Consider the following 19,143-nt stretch of genomic DNA (forward strand, 5'->3'; position numbering starts at 1 on the left):
AGGAAGGCCAAGTACAAATACACTGGCACAGTAACTTGTCAGATAAAGCTCTCACATCAGCAGCTAGGTGTCCTTTCCAGGTCAGTGATACTGGAGAGGAATAACAAGAGAAAACTTACATAAAGTATCAGGTGACCTATCTGACAAATAAATGATGACAAGGAAAAATAATTATTTTCTCTACTAAAGTAAAAAGTGTGTAAGCTCGAGAAAACAAAGTTACACTTCTATCATGTTCTAATATACCAAAAGCTATTCAAACTCCAGGTCAAAAAATTTGTGAATATGTCTTTCAAAACTTGGAAAACATGGTGAGGAAAAGATGAGTTTAAAAGATTAAAGAATTCACAAAATGCAGAAATTTTATGGGATTTCTTTTAAATTAAAAAAATCAACTCTTCCCTTTAGGATGTACAGATTGTGTTTCAAAGTTCAAAAGTATGTGTAGGTAGAACAAGTAAGGATTATTTTGTACCTATTACAGTAACACTCCTTGATAAGAATGTGCTGCTGAATATGCTGTATATTTTATTTAAAATAACAATGGTTTGACATACTGTACAATCAGCTGTGGGCAAGTAATTCTGGATGCTGCTTGTATTCTTACTGAAGAGACTACTGAGACTATGGAACAAACCAAGACTTTGGTTACATTGTTCCTATTTAATTTGTAAATATGAAAAATATCTTGCTGCTTTCTTTGGAAAACTAAAATCTATGACAAAATGTTACAGACCCTCTTGTATATATATATAAAAGTAATATAGTAATATGTACACACTGACAATGTTCCTCCTCTATAGGCATTAAAAGAAATAATTTAAAAAATAAAAAACCAAATTAGTGCTGGATGCAGATTTTACAGACAAAAGAGGAAAAGACAAAGGAGAACAGCATGTTTTTACAATTCAACTGAGACACTACATGAATGGCTGTAACTTCTATCCATACTCATCTTCACTACAGTTACGCAGTGCTCTATATAAGTAATTATACAGGATATTAAATTCCTCGGCAAAAGTAACCAATTTAAAATTAGAGTTATGGCTAAAAGGCCATTGCTATTCAGGGCTTAAAGCTACCTTCAAGAATTCAAAGCTGAAAGCAATGTTTCCTGCATTACTAAGTTTATGCAATGCACCTCGTTCTTTTTTAACAAAGAGTTGGAAATTTACAAACACTGGCATGAGAGGAAACAAGACTGTCAATATGGATCAGTAATGGAAGAAGCCTTCTTCACACATGTACTACCCCATAGGCAGCTTCTGACACTAATTCTAAGGACTCATTGAGGCTGAACTGTACATGGTGGGAGACACTGCTGAGAAACACAAATTAAAAATTTGCATTCCCAGTTCTGTTGTTTGGTCAGCTACTTTCCAGTTGTTGGCTGAAATGCTGCTATCTGGTGCTGCTTTTGTTTGCAGGAGTTGTGCTACAACTGTGAACAGACAATGCCATTGGACGATGCCCCCAGTGATTAGGAACCAGCAGCCCCAAAAGCTAAATACAATCAGAAGACCTCACCTCTGGAGCTGACAAATTCTAATTAATCCAAATGTAGTAGTGCTACCCCAAGCTTAGTGTAAAGCATCAAAGTACCATGTTTGGTGATGAGCTACACATGTGGGACACAGACAGGCAGGTCTATACACACAAACACTGGCTTTTGGTGCCTCTTATAATGTTATATGAAGTCCTAATGTTAATGTCATATTAAGTCCTAATCTCACGAAGACATACATATACTCTTAAATTCACATATTGTAAATCGTTTCACTGAAGTCAAGAGTAAAATCTGGACTTCATGTGAGACAATACACAATGACTACAAAAGAGAGAAGCACAAGTAAACAAAGAAGGGATAATATTGCACTTAATGGGCTATAATAATTTTTTTTTCTGTATAAAATGAAAAAAATCTCCTGCTTTGGCCACTATTAGTCAACTGATTTACCAGGCATGAAAATTAATTTTAAGCGAATCTTATGCAAATAAGATTTTCTTCTGAATGATGAGATATTTCTTATGTTTTGTTAATTAAAAAGAAAATATATGGGTGATAAAACCCAAGTATATCAGAGACCATATACCTTTCTCTAGTGCACTAAATTGGTATTTTAATTGTTCATCAAAATAAGGATTAATTTAAAACCAAACCCAATAGGAGTGTTTGATGGCAGTGTGGAAAGGTCAAAACAAGGAACACATAACAACATCGTTCAAGTGTTTTGCTAGATTGCCAGACCAAAAAGATGAAGTATGTACATTTGAGACGGCTTTATCAATTTCACTGCAATATATGACAAACTGTGTTGTAGTATATTCTTGAAGAATATAGGGTTTTTTAGAAGTTCCTTACCTCATTAGCTGTGTTGCGAGTTCCAACTATTCTGATAAAAGACGCAGGCTGTTTATCAAAAGTGATTGTTTGCCAGGATCTACAAAGAAAATTCAGAAGGACATACAAATATTGAACACAATCACAAAAGGCTCCAGTAAAACACACATAATGCATTCAAGTGACAGTATGTACTATCATCACTTAACAGGGCAAATGGAAAACCTAATTGGGCAAATGGAGAAACACTTTTCATTGCCTGAATTTCCAGCACTACTTCCTCATTTTTAAGTGTCTTGACTTTGCTTATGCAATTTCATACATACCTTATACCACTATAATTTGTATGCAGGGACAACAATCATACTCTTGAAGCTGAAAGTTAAGAAAATATTCAAAGAAAAAAGGCCTGGATCAAAGCAAAAAAAAATCCTTGACTAATATTGACTGTATTAGATTAAAAAAAAAGTCAGATAAATAAAAGTGCATCCTAGTATTAACTTCTCACAAGGAATTACCAGAGTTTCGTTAAAGAAAATTACAACTGTAGGAGAAAAAAATCCCCAAACCAAACCATGTAAAACCTCAAACTTTTTACACTCTTAAGTGGAGCAGTAGAGCAAGAGGAGCCAAGCTTTCTTTGTGTGGACCAAGGTCCTCCCAGGAAGTTACAAATGTCAAAAAGCACCATTTGCAGTTTAGGTTGTGAGCACTTCCTTATCCTGACACAGTGGCAGTGAGAACAGACCACTCTTCCAGAGCTGGTGTATAATTTTCAGGCTAGACTGAGAACATTAGAGGTACATTGGGACCACTATAATCTTTGTTTCTCACTCATACTCATCTGATCTGAGTGAGGTGCAACACCTCAAGCAGCCTAATACACAGCAGGAAAAGGACACCGTAACTTGTGCTCACAGTACCACAGAACAAATAAAAAGAATACTAGGAACTAGAAGTTTCAGTTGCGCACCTAACTAAACAGTTTTCCACTAGTTTAGTACTTCAACACATTAAAATTTAAATTATTTTATATTCATAAAACGTGAAAAAAAGTTCCAGAATTTAATTTCTCAGCCAAACCAGACTCTATCACAGAAGGCTTCAGAAATAAAATTAAGTTAGGTCTAACTTGATTAATTTACTATGGAAAAAAGCTGGATAGTTTTCCAGAATGGGTTGTGAATACCTTCAGAAGTGTTCATGTAAGAAAAAGGGGACCAAAGCAAAACTGGAATAGAATATTACTCCCTACCAGCAGACTACCCCAAAGCCTGCCAGTATGAACAGCTTCATTGCTGACTGCTTGTCCGACAGCTGATTCTTCTCTTGTTGGGAAAACTCCTTTTGTCACAAACACAGAATTTCACAGCTTAATTTAGTTGGCTATTACTTTTATCACTGCTGTCTCATTATATTTGCTTAAAGAAGATTACAAATCCAATCAAGTCCTAATTCCAAGTAGTTTACTGGTCTTACTCCGTGAAGTCATGGGTGTAATTAGAGTCATTCATGGTAACAGAAAGGTGTGGTTTGTGGCAGGCCTCAGAGGTAGGCAGTTATCTACCTAATGGTATGGTTTATTTATATCCCTTATGTGGCTATACCTCTATTTTAAAACTCAGGCTGTTTCTTCATACTCTAAATAAAATATAAAATGAGAATAGACTATTTTGTTGAATGTTCCAAGACCTGAAAGATTGCTATGATTTAAACATTTCCCCCCTAAACAGGAGAATTATTCTTCTTGACATCCCTTCTAACAGTACTCTAGTACAGTCAGTCAATCTCCATGGGCAAACAGAACTTGTTATCTTGAACTACAGTGTCCCAAAGATGAGAGGCTGGGACAAAGAGATGATAATAGCACTACTTCTCATAACAAAGCATTATGCATATGCTTTGACATTTACACACAAAAACTTTATGCAAGGAGAACGATGATTGTATGTAAAAACCAGTTTGCTTTCTAGTGATTTGGAAAACATTTTAAAGCTATGCTACATAGAAGAGTTTAAAATCCTAAAGAAGCTATTAAGAAGAGCCTGTGCCTCCCTAGACACTAATGTAGAGTTTGTGCTCTGTAGTAAGAAAATACATTAATTAGAGTTCATATAATAGAATAGAAGTGGTCTGTATTTATTTCTACTATTTCAGAGCACTGGTCAGATACACATTGCAAAAGTTCAGTGCAGAATTTCCAAGCATGGCAATAAATACCATTGTCAGTGCTATGATGTGATACCAGGGAAGTTGATGCATCTATTTGGGAATACATCTGAAGAGCACAACAGATAGTAAGAGAGATTGAGAAAAAGATCTCTGAAGATTGTTTTGATGATATACTTCCAGATCAGCTCCTCCAGGAAGTTCCTATGATTGTTCACTTCCCACTGAATTGCAAGTCCTTACTTTCTGCTACAATGGTATTATTAGGATTGGATTATAATTGCTCCTTTAATAATATTAAAATATAATGGAAAAGAATAAAAAAACTTCTTGAGGGGGTGATAGCATTTTCAGTAAACTCAGTCCTAAGAATATTTACTATTTTGGTGTGTCCATTTTAGTCTTTTCTCATTGGAAAAAAAAAGTCATAATTACATACAATTAGTAGGTGAGTTATTAAAATTCAAGAATATTGCCACTAGAGAATTAATACTTAATTGCATAATGAGAAAATTAGGTGTCTCATTTTATTTTCTTAGCAAAAAGGAGAAAAGCCAAATAGAAAACAAGCCAAGTGGATTTGGAAAGAATAATTTTTGAAATAAGCAAGGCAAACCTTCACTAGAAAGATGCATGGATTTGACTGCAACAGTACATTTGATAATGTCAATATATGCAAGGCAATACCTCTACAGTATAGATATTATTATGCAGCAAAGAGATCATTTATGCATGTAACTATATCCCTATGAGAAGAGAGATTTCTGACAGAACATTATCAAGGCATATCTGACCTCTTTTTTGCATTTTTTGCTGATATAACAAATTTACTTTGAATTCTATTAATGTATAGAGCCATAACAATTTTTCAGTGGTGTTCCTCAATTAAAGACATCATAGGTAATCCTCAAGCTTCTTTTTAACCTTTTTTACTAATAGTTATCTCTGCTGGTACTATTTTAATAATTTCAGTTTAGTTTCTCTGTAGAAATTCTATTTTGCAAATTGTTTTGTAGTCATGTCATTTATCTAGTCCTACCTTGCATATGTGCTTATTTTATACTTTCCTCACACAAGCTTGTCTTTCTATTCTCAAAATCACTTTTGAGAGTCTTTACAAAAATGTCCTCCAAACTTTATACATTGCTCTCACATTGATTCACACATAAGTCACACTATACCAGAACAACAGCATTAAAGCAGATCAAAAACACTTCATTTTTAGCCTGGGATTAGAGAGTCCTGTATAATGGATGGCATTTCTTCACCTTTACTCCCCATATGCCAAACAAACAAATCTTTCAAACTGTTGGCAATACTTTTGCTGTCTTTACCTGGGACATGGTCATAAAGAACATAAAGAAGCTATCAGAATTTACTTCTCTCATAAAATGACATTGCTGTCTTTTGGACTTTTTGTGTCTCTACACAGCTTATTAGTGACCCCATAACAAATATAGTTTTCAGGGTTTAGCTTTATTAAATATTCAGGCAGTGTTGATATTTTTTATGCTTTGACACCTATCTTGCTAGTTGATTTGTTTTAGATTTGCTGGCTCAGTCTGCAGCATTTCTGGTCATTGCTTTCACAACAGAAATAATCACTGCGTCAAGCTGAGGTTTCCATCTCAAAGAGAAGACCCAGGACTAGTAGCCTACTCAGATTTACACCAGGATGCTCAAGCTGAAATGCAGCACTACAAGTTGTTTGGCTAGCAGCATCATTTTAAAAAAGAAATTAGCCTCGTTACAGTCCTACAGTGTTTAACACTCTGCATCTCACCTCAGCCACACACCTTCTAACTCTTGTTCTGCCTGACTCCCCTAAGGAAAAACAGTAATTGATGATTAGCATTCCAAAGCCATGCTTGCATCCTGTGAGCCTGTCATATTTAATTACATTTTAACTATATTCGTCTTCTATAATAGCCTGAACATAATTTAGATAATTATCTTTTGCTCTCTTATTCTCTGAGACTGCCTGTCTCACTTAGAGCTTCTTGCAATGAAAATCACTTTCTCTGTTTAAACATATAAACAGACTCTTGGGCCAAGAATTTTCACCTCTCCAACAGCAACAGCTGAAAACTTGATGGCTTTGTGTATCTCACAATCTCTTCACCATACTCTATTCAGAGAAAGGAAAAAGATCACTAGAAATCACCCCACTTTCATATTTCTTCTTGTCTTTTTCCTTTTTAGGCTATTGCAAGAAGAATGCAAGAAATTCTGATGTCCAGGTAAACCAAATTAATGCCCTGCTATTCATTAAACTATCTATAACTCCAAAATAGCAACTTACTTCCTAAAGAACATAATGGGTTTTCTCAGCATTTGGAATATTTTCCCAGTTATTTCTAAGAAAAGCTGCTATTTTTCTAAAGATTTATTACACATAATGGGACATAAATAGTGATTCTTCCCCATTATTTCCTTCTCTTCCAGAAAGAACAAATTAAGAAAGAAGTGGAAGCTTATATTTTATTGAGGTTTTCTAATGAACCAATGGAACTACAGAATACTACCACACTGTGGGCTTAGCAGAGCAGCACTGATCAGAACTGAAACCCAGTGTCAGACAAAAGAGAAAGCTGTTACATGTAACTAACATTCATCAAGCTATAATAACCATATCATATTCCTACCAAGGCTTGCTTTAGGCTAAGCATGTACATTTTCAATGTGCACATCATGTCTCCTCATTTTCCAAGATGACATACAACTTCCATATTTCTGTTCCTCATTCCAAGGGGAAAAAAAAAAAAAAGCAAAGACTGGGAAGCAAATTTAACCTCCATTTTATTTTCTAATATTTGTCTACTTATGCCTCATTCTACAGTAAGTCATGAAACACTTAGCTTATTTGGATGTTGGCTTTTTCATCCCTAACTATGTATTTTTAATGGAATTTGTAAAAGCAGGTAACAGGACAATGAAAGAAGAGTTGTGTCCTTTTTCTATATATTAGTCTGATGACTGTACTGATATAAAGAAGGCAGATTGTAACCAGCATGTGATGCTGCCAAATAAAAAAACTGTGTGCACAGATAAGTAAGCTTACTGAGACTGGAAGAGTGCCACAGTATGTTCTGCATGTTATGTTACACCCCCTGCTTTGTTAATGAATACCATTCTAACCTTTCTTATGGAGTACCTATAAAATAAACACAGAAGCACACACCATAAATGCTATAAAAGTAATTGTTGTACAGATACTCTTTGTTATAAAAAGGTCTAGAGCTACCTTATAAATTGCCTATAAAACCCATGTTTTCCACCATAACAGTACTAAACAATGAAGGGAAGTAATACTCCCTCTCTCCTGTTACAGCTGTACCTTAACACAGGAATTCAGAAAGACAGACCCTTAAGGAAGTCAGATTGAGTAGCCAGCTCAGCCAATCCCTTGCTATTCAGCCTCCCAAGCTACTGAGGGCGGAAGACAAAGCATGAGAAAGAAAATATTGTTAGGAATCAAAGGTCATCAATGTTTTGGTTTATAAATTGAAGCCAATTAAGATAAATTCTAGCACTGGTCTACCAAAACTGAGTTTCCATCTCATGCTGTGACCATGACATCACTTTCTCAAAAGGTGGACTATGAAACATGGGACTCCTAAGGAAGCAAGGAAGATCCAAGCTAGAAGTAACAATTTTTATCTGCGCCTCTCAGAGATGGAGGCAAAACGGACCTAATTACACGTGTTGGCAAAAAACCCAAAAAACACCAAACAGTCAAAAAGGACTTTAAGTAATAACAAGGGGTAATAAAAATGGTTTGTATAAATACTACAAGAGTCTAGAATAAATGTGAGAATAATAATAAATATTAGAAGTCGCCTCTTGCAGTATTTGTTACATATATATATATATATATATATATATAACTTTATATATTGACAAGTGAAAACATGCCTGAATACCTTTTGGGAAACTTTCCCTCAAAAGTTTTTATTGTAAATATACTTCCCATAAGGATTGCATAATTCTGAAAGCATCTGAACTAAATTCATAGCTATTTGTAGGATAATTTCTACGATTTGGTCCCTTGCACCAATCCAAACAAAATATCTGTCCTCTATAAGAATGCTTTACTAAACTGCTATACATGTTCTATTGCATAGGATTTGTTGTAGAAACAAAATGTGGGCTTGATAAAACAGACTTACTAGAAAAAAGAATTCTGACATATAATAGATTTCATGAAATCTGTACAGGCTTTCTGACAGCTTTATAAAACTTCTCACTTGAAAGACTCCATATAGTAACACCTGCTTTCAAAGCCTCAGTGCTGACATTTTATATTTTTTAGAAAAATTATTACAAGAAGAAAATGCTAAAATATAGTCAAATTAAACAATGGGAAAATTGAATGTAATCATTATCTTTCTATCTAAATGAAGCAATCAATTTTCAAATATTTCCACATACCAATGTAGGCAACTGCTAGCATTTCTGTACTGCATAAGCTCATATAATTTAGCTTGCTTACACCTTTTTTCAGTTTCAACAGGTCTCCTTTCATTACTCCCCAAAATATAGCTTACATTTTAAAATGTTACATAAAATTAAATTATTAGCAATTTGCTGGAAACTGGCAGAATGCCATGAGCCAAATTTCTATGTTGTAGCAAGAACTGTGCATGTAGTATCTACACACACATCCCCGGGGATTGGCAGTGGCAGACAAAGTTGACAGCAGACAAAGGCTGTGAACTGGAATAACTTGAGAGTTCATCTTCCTTCTGTGTACATCAGAGCATACATGCACATGACAAGTCTGCATAATCCTAGAGGCTGAATTGGGTTTTTTGTGCTTACTTGTTACCAATAGTTAATGCTCCTGATGTTCACATTGGTAGCAAAGATATGAAAAGCTATCCAATGCAATAAGAAACCCAATAATACAATTAATGGGATGCTTTCAACTTTGAAAACTTCTTGTCCCCATAAATCTACAACAGATTGTGGGCTACTTTTATTATGTAGCTTTTCATACCAATGAAAAAGTTGATTAAAAACAAATATATAAGCAATTCTTTTAGAGATATGAGGCAGAAACATGCTCCCTATTAATCAGTTTCTTTGTGGTGTGTACACTAACGCTATTTATCGCACTTGTCTCTTACATTCCCCAGGGTGTAATTTCACGGCCCACTCGTAAAAACTTCACATTTACAGCAACCGCTCTTCTATTACAGTCGATAACATCTAATTGACATGTCAAACCTCCAAGGAATGCAGTAAATTGAACCACAGCCTCCAAAAAAAGAATAAAACAGTGAAAAAAGTAAATCAGCATGTGCCTCCTCCCAACAGCAATACAAGCATATTGAGGTTTGGTAATGGAAGGGAGGAAAACTGTTACCCTTTCTACTACCACACTGAATTATCTATTAACCTCAATGTCAGAAAGGAAAGCCTTGTGACCTCAGACTGAAACTCACCCACTAAAAACTCTGAATCTGACTCCAGGACTGCAGCAATTTTAGACATGAGAGTGAAGTGAACCAAGAGAGACAAAAGTAACATATACAACTTTTCTTTGGTTACTTTTTGAACAGGAAGAATGAAAATCCCTCAGAGTAGTGTCTGGTAAACTGAATTTTAGTATTTAGTTGGGAACTCTCTGCCTTCTAAATTTATAGACAAAGAACTGGGTAAAATTTCACAAATACAATTTTAAAAAGAAAGAAAACACGACTCATGATGAAAGAGCACAAAACAAAATCAGGCAAAACTTGTTTGCATAGCAAACAGGTATCAGGAAAAGGTAGAATGGAAAAGGTATCAGGAAAAAGGTAGAATGATTTCATAAATAGGTACATTAAATATATGAAATCCATTAAGGAAGAAAAATTAGTTTGCAAGTATAGAAGAAAAATAATGGAATGAAATTAGGTCATATGATGATATTCTATACTGATATTGAGAAATAAAAAATTCTTACTGTGAGAATTCAGTGTAATAGAAAAGCAAAGAGCAAAATGGAAGCATCATCTCTTTAAGCATGTAAAACAAACTGACAAAGCATTATTCTAAAAAAATAGACCGCATGCCACACAGTGCAGAAAACCTCAAAGGATGAACCTAAAGATATAATAATTCTTCAGCTTTGTGTTTCATGGTTATAATCAGTCCTGGTAGAAACATTACTGTGAATAAATCAATGGCTTAATACTGCATGAATCTCAATGCAAAACATTTGTAACCCTAAAGACCATACCTGTTTTGGCCAGCATAAACAAATGGGTACTTTTCAGAGTTTTGATGAAATTAGATCTTGAATATCTACAACTGAATGAGGGCAAACCTCTTGATTTGACATGTTAACACCTGACTGGCCTCCTGACAGTACAAGGAGATTTCAACAGTTGATGTATTATTGAATTCTGCCTGTAAGAAAGGCCAATAGAAAACAAAAACCCCCCCTTACATTCTAGGTCATGAGTATTTGGGTATCTCTAATTCATTAGTTTATTATCTTAATCAACAATGAATTTCAAAGTAAACAAACATAGCCACAAAACAACAGTTCAGGTATTAGGCATTCCTTTCTTATCTCAAGCAGATAAATGGGCCAGTTTCACAGGAGACACGTACAATTTGGATAACTTTTTGGTAGTTATATTTATTTATACAGGTGCTGAGAGGCTGCATGTGTGGGTACACCTACATTCATGTGGGTATAAGCATGCATGCACAGACATCTTCAAGAGAGAGAATTTAAGACTGTGAAGGCAAGCCAATGTACTGCCACAAGATAATAATAATAATTCTTAAAAGTAAATGAGTGTTTGTTTTGTTTTTTTTTTTTTTGAATAAAAGACCATACTACAAATATTTTACACATACCGAATTGCCTTTTTTTCCTACAGTATTTTTTTCTAGATGGCAATAGCAATACATGTATCTATTTTTAATTTAACTATTTTTGCTGCTCTCCAAAGAGACACTCAAGTCTTTGCTGGCATGGGGGAAAAACTCAACAGCTAAAAGAAACAGGTATTATTTGGTATTGCTTATTTTCTCTGAGGCAGAACTGAGCTAACATCCAAATTGATGTCAGATATACTGAGGTGTTTTTACAACTCTCCTCACAGCAACCTGTGTGAAGAGGAGCCGAGACCATGGCAGTCACAAGGCAAAATGGAGCAAGGCAAAACTTTGAATGAATATGGTAAACATGAAAAAACATTTAAGGCAGAATAGGGCACTGCACTGTGCAGCTCCTTGTTACTCTGTTGAAGGCTTGCTCAAAAGATCTATATATTTGTGGCTGAAAAGCAAACATAAGGAACCGAAGGCAGAAGTGGAAAAATAGAAAAGACAAATTAACAATTTGAAAACCTTGTGATCCTGAATTGCTGTTAAGAAATGTAACTTTAAAGAAGCCAGACCCTTCTTCAATCAAGTTAGAATCATCTAAAATAGAAGCTAGCAAATTAAATGTTAGATGCAGAAATTCTACACTGCTGAGAGGCTCCTAATACTCTGAAATGGAAACTCTGGCTTCTCTCTGTGAAATCTTAATTCTTTGTGCTTAGTAAGACAGCACTGTGAAGCTGGAGTCTTTCTTCTTTTGCCTTATTAGAATCTTTTGAAAATGTGAGCATATAAATTCAGGGAAAAATATGTACTTCAATGCCTCTATCGTGCAGGGCTTAAAAGCTCAATAATTATACAAAATGACCCTTTATATCTGTCTGACTTGTTCCAGTAGGCATTATTACTGGGATAATGAACACACTAATGAGAACTCTTAGTTTATTTTTGTGAAGTGAGACTTGAGATTGAGCTTCACAGTGTAGCAATTTCCCAGACAACTTGATTGAATATATTTCATTTTGTATTGTATGAATGTGGCTACAGTGAGTTCGACAACCCTGGAGCAGGCATCTGGATTTCACAAAGTTGCTATGAAATTTGCTTCATGTGAAATAAATAGGATGAATCATAGTTGAAATATACTTCATTTGATAGAAGAAGAGCTACAAGAAGAGTTTTGCAGTTGAATTAACTTCATGTAAAACATGACGAAGTATGGTCAAAAAAATCTGCTTGACATCAGAGGCACAAGAACAGTTCCTTTTATCCTGTTCCACCCTGCCACTTAGGAGCTCAGGCATGAGACAGAATTAAGGACTACATAGAAATTAGGAAAAATGTTTTCTCATTCTAGGTATGACAGGAAAATAGAAGCATGCAAAACTGATGGGATACGACAGAAGAAAAATGATGCAGGCATACAGGCAGCTGGAAAGAGCTGAGAAACATTTGAGCCATTTTATTATGCAAGAAAACAGTTCTGTGGAAGTAGTTAAGGAGAATAATGATGAATGAAAACTGATGTAAGGGAATTCTAGAAATGGGATCATACAGTGAAGCGCAGGAACTAGAAGAAGACAATAATAAAAAACTACTGTGTTTGTAGTTAAATATAAGAAACTACAACTATAAGTACATAATGTGCCCCTTGCAGTTATGAGGAAAGATATTCATACACTTCTAATATTATCTCCATAGCAGAAGAAATAATCGTATTATGATAGACATTAACCTGGTTTCACAAAAGTATACCCAGGAAAAAAATCCCAACTTGAATTTGCCACTATTATTGTTTAGAGCAGAAGTATTTTCTCACTAGAAATCCTCAGACAACATAGAAAACACTTTTCTGTACATCGGGAAAGTGGTTTAGGACTGTTAAGTGCATGATCTAGATCTCTCTCGGTGTTTTTTACCTGTGAATTATTATCAAATAAAATACAGTAGTGAATGAAAACTTGAAATGCACATAATACGTCATAAGGCAGAAATATGAAACACTAGACAAGAGCAAAAACCTCTGAGTTGAAAAGTATTCTGAAAAAATTAATCAGAAGACAGTTAATAAATTTTGATAATGGACCTTGCATCCAGACTCCAAAGGTTGTTTCATGTGAAAGTATTGATTAGATTTATACATGAACTACAGAAAAAAAAAAATTGAGGGGAACTGAACTGAGAATTGAGAACTTGAAATAGCTATTATACAATAAAAACTCAGTAAGCAATGGAAATGTGAAATTAAGTTTGGAAGCTTTTACACATTTTATACCAGCAGAACATTCTGAATAACAAAGAATTAAAAACACATGTATAATGCAATATGTTATAAACCTCCTGGAAATCAAGGAATGCCTGCCATGAGAAAATGTCAACCAGCCATACAGACAGTTGATACAAACAGGTTTAGAACTGTCCATCTAAAAACAATATTCATTATCTCCCAAATTCCATCACAGTATTAGATAGAACATACTATGCCTGCTGCCAAGGGATTAGATCCATTTCACAGTAACTACAAAGAAGAGAACTTTGAAGAACGGGACTGAGTTGATGAGCACTGTGATAGCCTGCTTAGTATTTGTCTTTGTAGGGTTTATTTTATCAGAAGTGTCATTAACTGTGAGGTCTGGTTCTCCTACTGGCCTTTGGTATCTTTTGTTTTTCATTTGACTTTCAGACACTGTCAGCAAATTCTCCTAACAAGTGCAAGTCTCTATTGTTCAACACCAACACGCTCAAGTCCACTTATCATAAATGTTTTTAAAAATAGAAGGGAACATGACTGTTTTTCATTACTGTCAAACTGTGTAGAGAAAAACAGCTTATTGTGGAAAAGAAAAAAAAAATAGCCTCCACAGAGCATGTGAAAATTGTCAATTATACAACCAGTATGCATAAATTGGCTCTCACTTAGGGAAGGTACACAAGCTTCCCCTGTGAAGATAACAGACATCTAGTTTTTTCTTCAGCCTTTTAAAACTGGGAGAAGAAAAGGTTAGGAGTAGCCTGTCACTTCCTGCCTTTGAGCACTGAATTATTAATTTACACAAAATACTACATTAAAAATGCCATTAAAACAACCTAAAGCAGCACACTGATAGTTTAAAGGGGAAGTTCATGCTTCAGTAGTCTGCCAAAACCAGTACATGCTCTTTAAACATAATTTAATTTTTTTTCTCATAGTTTTTCTTCCACTTCCCAACTGTTAAAGGTGTCTGTTGAGGTCGGTGTTTGGCAGACGGTTCATCTTCCCCTTTGCACCAGCAATTGAGCAAAAATTATTTGGAGACCTCAGGAGAACATTTGCAAGACAGCAGGCTAATGACTTTCACAAAAGTCTAACTCCACTGCAAGAGCAGGTAGCCATAAAGCCAGGCAGCAAACAGTGAAGGCAAAAAGTCTTATCCACAGAAAGAACTCTTACCCATACATCTTTGAAGACAGGAAAATTAATAGAAAATGTTACTAGTAATGCAAATTTTCTCACTGAAGTATTCTGTCTCTTCAAATGTGGGCCCCTGTGAAATTCTCCCATGTTTTCACTACATCCACTTTGATTTTCTACATTGGAAAGCAAGTGAATTATTTTTCTTCAGTCTACAGCAATATATTAAACACAGAACTACTTCCAGAAAGGGTAACCTCAGGATTTCAAGACCTTATCAATCACTTATATTGCACTCACATCTCCAGTATGCATATTGCAGTCAAGCGGGCACAGTCCCATGGAAGGACAAACCTACTTCTTATTTTCCTTAAACAAAGACACAAGTCTAAGTGAAGACAATTTTTATACCAACACTGGATTAGTTCATTTCAGGCTGGGATGTCAAATATTCATAAAAAAAAATAGGATTTGGCTGAGATAAAAAATAGCTGCAAAATTGGACCATGTTAGCAAAAGATTTGTTTTGTTTCACCCAAGTGAGAGAGGAGCACAGCATTCAAAACCATACAGGGAACAAAGAGATGAGGGTACTGTTGTTTCTATCCCTGTATGCTCTAGTCTGGTTAATAAAAATTACCAAATGCAGGCATGATAACTGTCTGCCTAAACCTGATGGTGAGTCAAACCCAGGCACAGTGCTTCAGTTTGAACATTCCTTTTCTTTGGGGAGCCTGTAAATCAGCAAAAGAAGAAATTCAGAGGCAGACTAAAACTATAAATGGAATGCTAAGAGGAAGGACAGATAAAAAAGAAATCCTTTGCATCCAGCAGGAGTATCTTCACCATTACATTATGACAGTAAACCAGAAAAACTGTACCACCTCTGCATTATCAGCATCTGTTAATTCTGGTTAAGATCCAAATCTATCTTCTCTATTTGTTGTCACTGTTAAAATTATCTGAAGTGAAAACAAGTTGTTTGTTTTCATGGTAAACCCCCCAGGTTTTCAATTTCAGCTCTTTTTTCTTTTTTTCAATACAGAAACTAACCCAAAAATTAGTTCTTCTCATATTCCAGGTAGTGACTGGTTCAATTTTCCCCTCTTCATTAAGAAATCTCTACCACCACATTGAAACTTTACCCAACAATTTCAAGTGAGGGCCTTCATTCAGCACATGAGCCACTGAATGATGATGTCTCTTCTATTCTACATTCCACTGTTTTTAAACACTAAGAGTATGCCTTTTTTAGATCATACTGTGTTTCAGTATTTTTCAGTAAAAAAATTTAGTGCCAGTACTGTATGTAATTACACACTTTATGAAATTACAATGCTCTGTTCTTCACAGACCAGTCCTAACAATTGTGGCATTTGGCAGTTATATAGCATTTTATATATTTAATGTATTTACTAGAGAAAAAATATTGATACTACAGATATTACTGCATATATTTATATGATACATATACTTGGTTATCAAACGGCCATTAGAATTCAAGTAATTTTCGAACTGAAGTAACTTCAGCATTTCTGCAAATCATACCTGAAAGTAAAATGAAACATATTTAGTTTTCTTTGACTGAAAAAAACCCAGTCTACATTTCTGATCATAAAGGCAAGAGATATAAATTGAACATTAAAAAATGCTATCAGATCCAAGGAAATCACCTGAAATTTGATGGCCAGTGAACTCTGTTAGCTTCATGACCTTTTTATCTCTTTAAAGCAGATACAGACAGTGCTAGGACACTCTGTGTCTGTAGACTTCAAGAATAAAGACTGGCATAATGCCAGCTGACTGCACATCTGTCAGAGCAAGAAGTTAGGCAAAATGCAATTCTTTAATCCACATGAAAATTTTTCCTGCAACCACAGCTTTGAGACGTTCCAGAGTATCTATGTTTTGAATCGAGATTTTGAAGTACTACCCAAAGAAGGCAGCTATCTTTACTTTAGGGATGTACCTCTATTTGCTCAAGGTTAAGGCTTTGAAAATAACAAAAAAAGCAAAAAAGCATGGTTTGAACATGGTGAAAAGACATTTGAACTGGGCAGTCTATCAGCAATTTCACCTGCACTGTGCATACTTAAGCATGTGCTCCTTTTGACTGTTAAAAGGCTTTCAGTATCAAAATGTATAAGGAAAAAGTGCACAAAGATTCCTGATATCTCTTTCTCTTCCTTTTGTGGCTTCAGCCTTTTAGTGCTCCCACTGCTGGAGGCAGACAAAAAGATGAGTTTTATCTATTATGCTGAAATGTCTTTGAGAACGAGTGAAGATTTAATCGTTCTCTGGACCTGCAGGCAGAACCCAGGTTTTCTGCTCATCAATACCCTGCCCTTTACAGGCACTGAAAGGACGCGTCAAGTTCTCCTTCACCAACACATCTAGAGTGCATTGTAAAGCATTTGAGTCACACTGTTTGTTAAGAGATGAAATTTAAACTTTAGAAAAATGTGTGTCAGCAGCGCTGCTACAAAGGACTGAATAACTCTCTTGCTTGATGTGACAAACTGAGAATTCAGAATACCTCTGAATTTGTAAAATCAATTTTGTTTTGATTGGCACAAATACAAGATGGGTGGGGGCTGGCCCCATATAAGCTGATGACTTGAGTTTTGTCCAAAGAAAGCAAGTACATCTTACGGAAAACTGACTCAGGGAAAATGAAAGATTTAAGATTTTTATAATTCTGAGCTTCCCTGGGGTTTAATCAGGGAATCACATCCCATCAACATTCACTGAATGCTGAGCATACCTGGTTTCTGGATACATAATATATAAATTTGCAGACTGTCTTTCCAGTCCCACGACCAGTATCTAGGTCATTCTTTGCTAGGAATTAGAATCATCATCACATGGTTTAAGAAGGCTCTCAGCGCTAAATTATTCTTCCATACTTGAGGAATGGATTTTATCAACGGAAACTACAGTAAAGCCAACAGAGAGTATACAGCTGGAGAGTGTTCATGCCTGATTTCTCCTGATTTAAGTATTCAAATGAAAATGGAAATTTTTCTCTATTCTTTATCTCTGCTTAAGGAGCACTCTTCTTCTCTGGAAGGGTGCTTTTCAAAAGCAGAGCGTTTGGTGCATAAGTCAAGTACTCTACTTTTTAACAGAGACAAGGTCAAGCTTTGGCAACTGTGTGGTCTATTACGGTTTGGTCCCTACACTCACTCTCTTCAGATGTCATACAATACATTTATGAGTTTTGATAAGGCAGAAAGAAAGACATCTGAGTAGTGAAATCCTTTATCAAGTATGCTCTCTTCCCTCTCCTACCACATTTCTCAAGGCAGGGTGGTTTGACATCCGGGGTCACCATAAACATGTGACCTCCAGAAAAACACAGTTTAACTTCTAGTGATCACAAAACCAAGGGTATAGTAGGCAGACTTTTTATGAATGAAGAATCCAACTGATTGTCTGAAGAACCACTACCAATCTTAAGAAATTGATTCTGAAAATCTTGCATTAATCTACAGGTTATGCAATGATCATTCTTTTCACAGTAACCCATGTAAGTAGTGAAAAAAAAAACCCCACCAAAAACCCCAGCTTCCAGTTCTTAATTTGTGCCAATGAGTGTAAAAAACTAAACTCACTTGCAGGAAATTTTTGTGCGATCCACCACCATGGTCCACTGCTGTTGATTTGTTGAAACCTCAATGTAGTAGCTGTAGCTCCGATCATCACAGTCCCAAAGCAGCAACCTACGTAAGAAGAAGTTTTTGAGTGGTAAGTTAAACAAACATTTTAACCAACTTTTAAATTTTTTCCAGCCCTTTATTTTCTCCACTTAATCCTCTCTAAATGTAACTGTTTCTTCTGGAATGTACCTTTAACACTCAGCAAAGTCTTCACTGTTTTTGCCATCTCAAACTATGGTGTCTCTACTCTTATTATCCTGAGGCCCGTAATAGACTCATAGGCTTATAATAACCAACTTATGAACATTAATTTACTACATTAATCCAAATACTTTTAATTGATTTGCCATGTGGCATTGACCTTTTTAGAAATGATGCAAAGATCTGTTTCAAAAAGTCAGTTTAAGAGAGGACAGAAAAAAAGAATTAGGTGATTTAAAGGGTTATGCTGCCTTCTTAATTGTATTTTATTGGTTTTGGAAAATATATCAGAAATATATATATAAAAAAAGAAAGTTAAAAAGTGGGAATTCCCAGTCCCGGTTCATCAGAAGAAGAAGAAGAAAAAAAAAAGACAATCAATTGTTAAACAAATCGCTAAAAAGGCAGAAGAAAAAGAAAGACAATAGTTCTAACAAACATGCACTCTCCTTCAGGAAGGGCACTAAGTGATATTGAATAGCCTTTGATTTCCGTACTTGTCTTACAGAGAAGGCCTAAAAGCATCAGGGATGGCATTTCGCTCAAGTATTATCAAA

General features: G+C 35.3%; 1 protein-coding gene across 2 annotated transcripts in view; it reads right to left on the reverse strand.

Annotated features, from left to right (window-relative positions):
- The window catches only part of BTBD9 (BTB domain containing 9), a 140,969-nt gene that overhangs the window by 37,964 nt on the left and 83,862 nt on the right, over window positions 1-19,143 (reverse strand). For both annotated transcript variants that reach the window (XM_053937651.1, XM_053937650.1), the window contains exons 10-11: window positions 18,341-18,448; window positions 2,363-2,441 (exon numbers count right to left, since the gene is read on the reverse strand). In XM_053937651.1, coding sequence (XP_053793626.1) covers window positions 2,363-2,441; window positions 18,341-18,448 — 187 coding nt within the window. The remainder of the gene's footprint in view (window positions 1-2,362; window positions 2,442-18,340; window positions 18,449-19,143) is intronic.

The sequence above is a fragment of the Vidua chalybeata genome, chromosome 3 (assembly GCF_026979565.1).
Source record: "Vidua chalybeata isolate OUT-0048 chromosome 3, bVidCha1 merged haplotype, whole genome shotgun sequence".
NCBI lineage: Eukaryota > Metazoa > Chordata > Aves > Passeriformes > Viduidae > Vidua > Vidua chalybeata.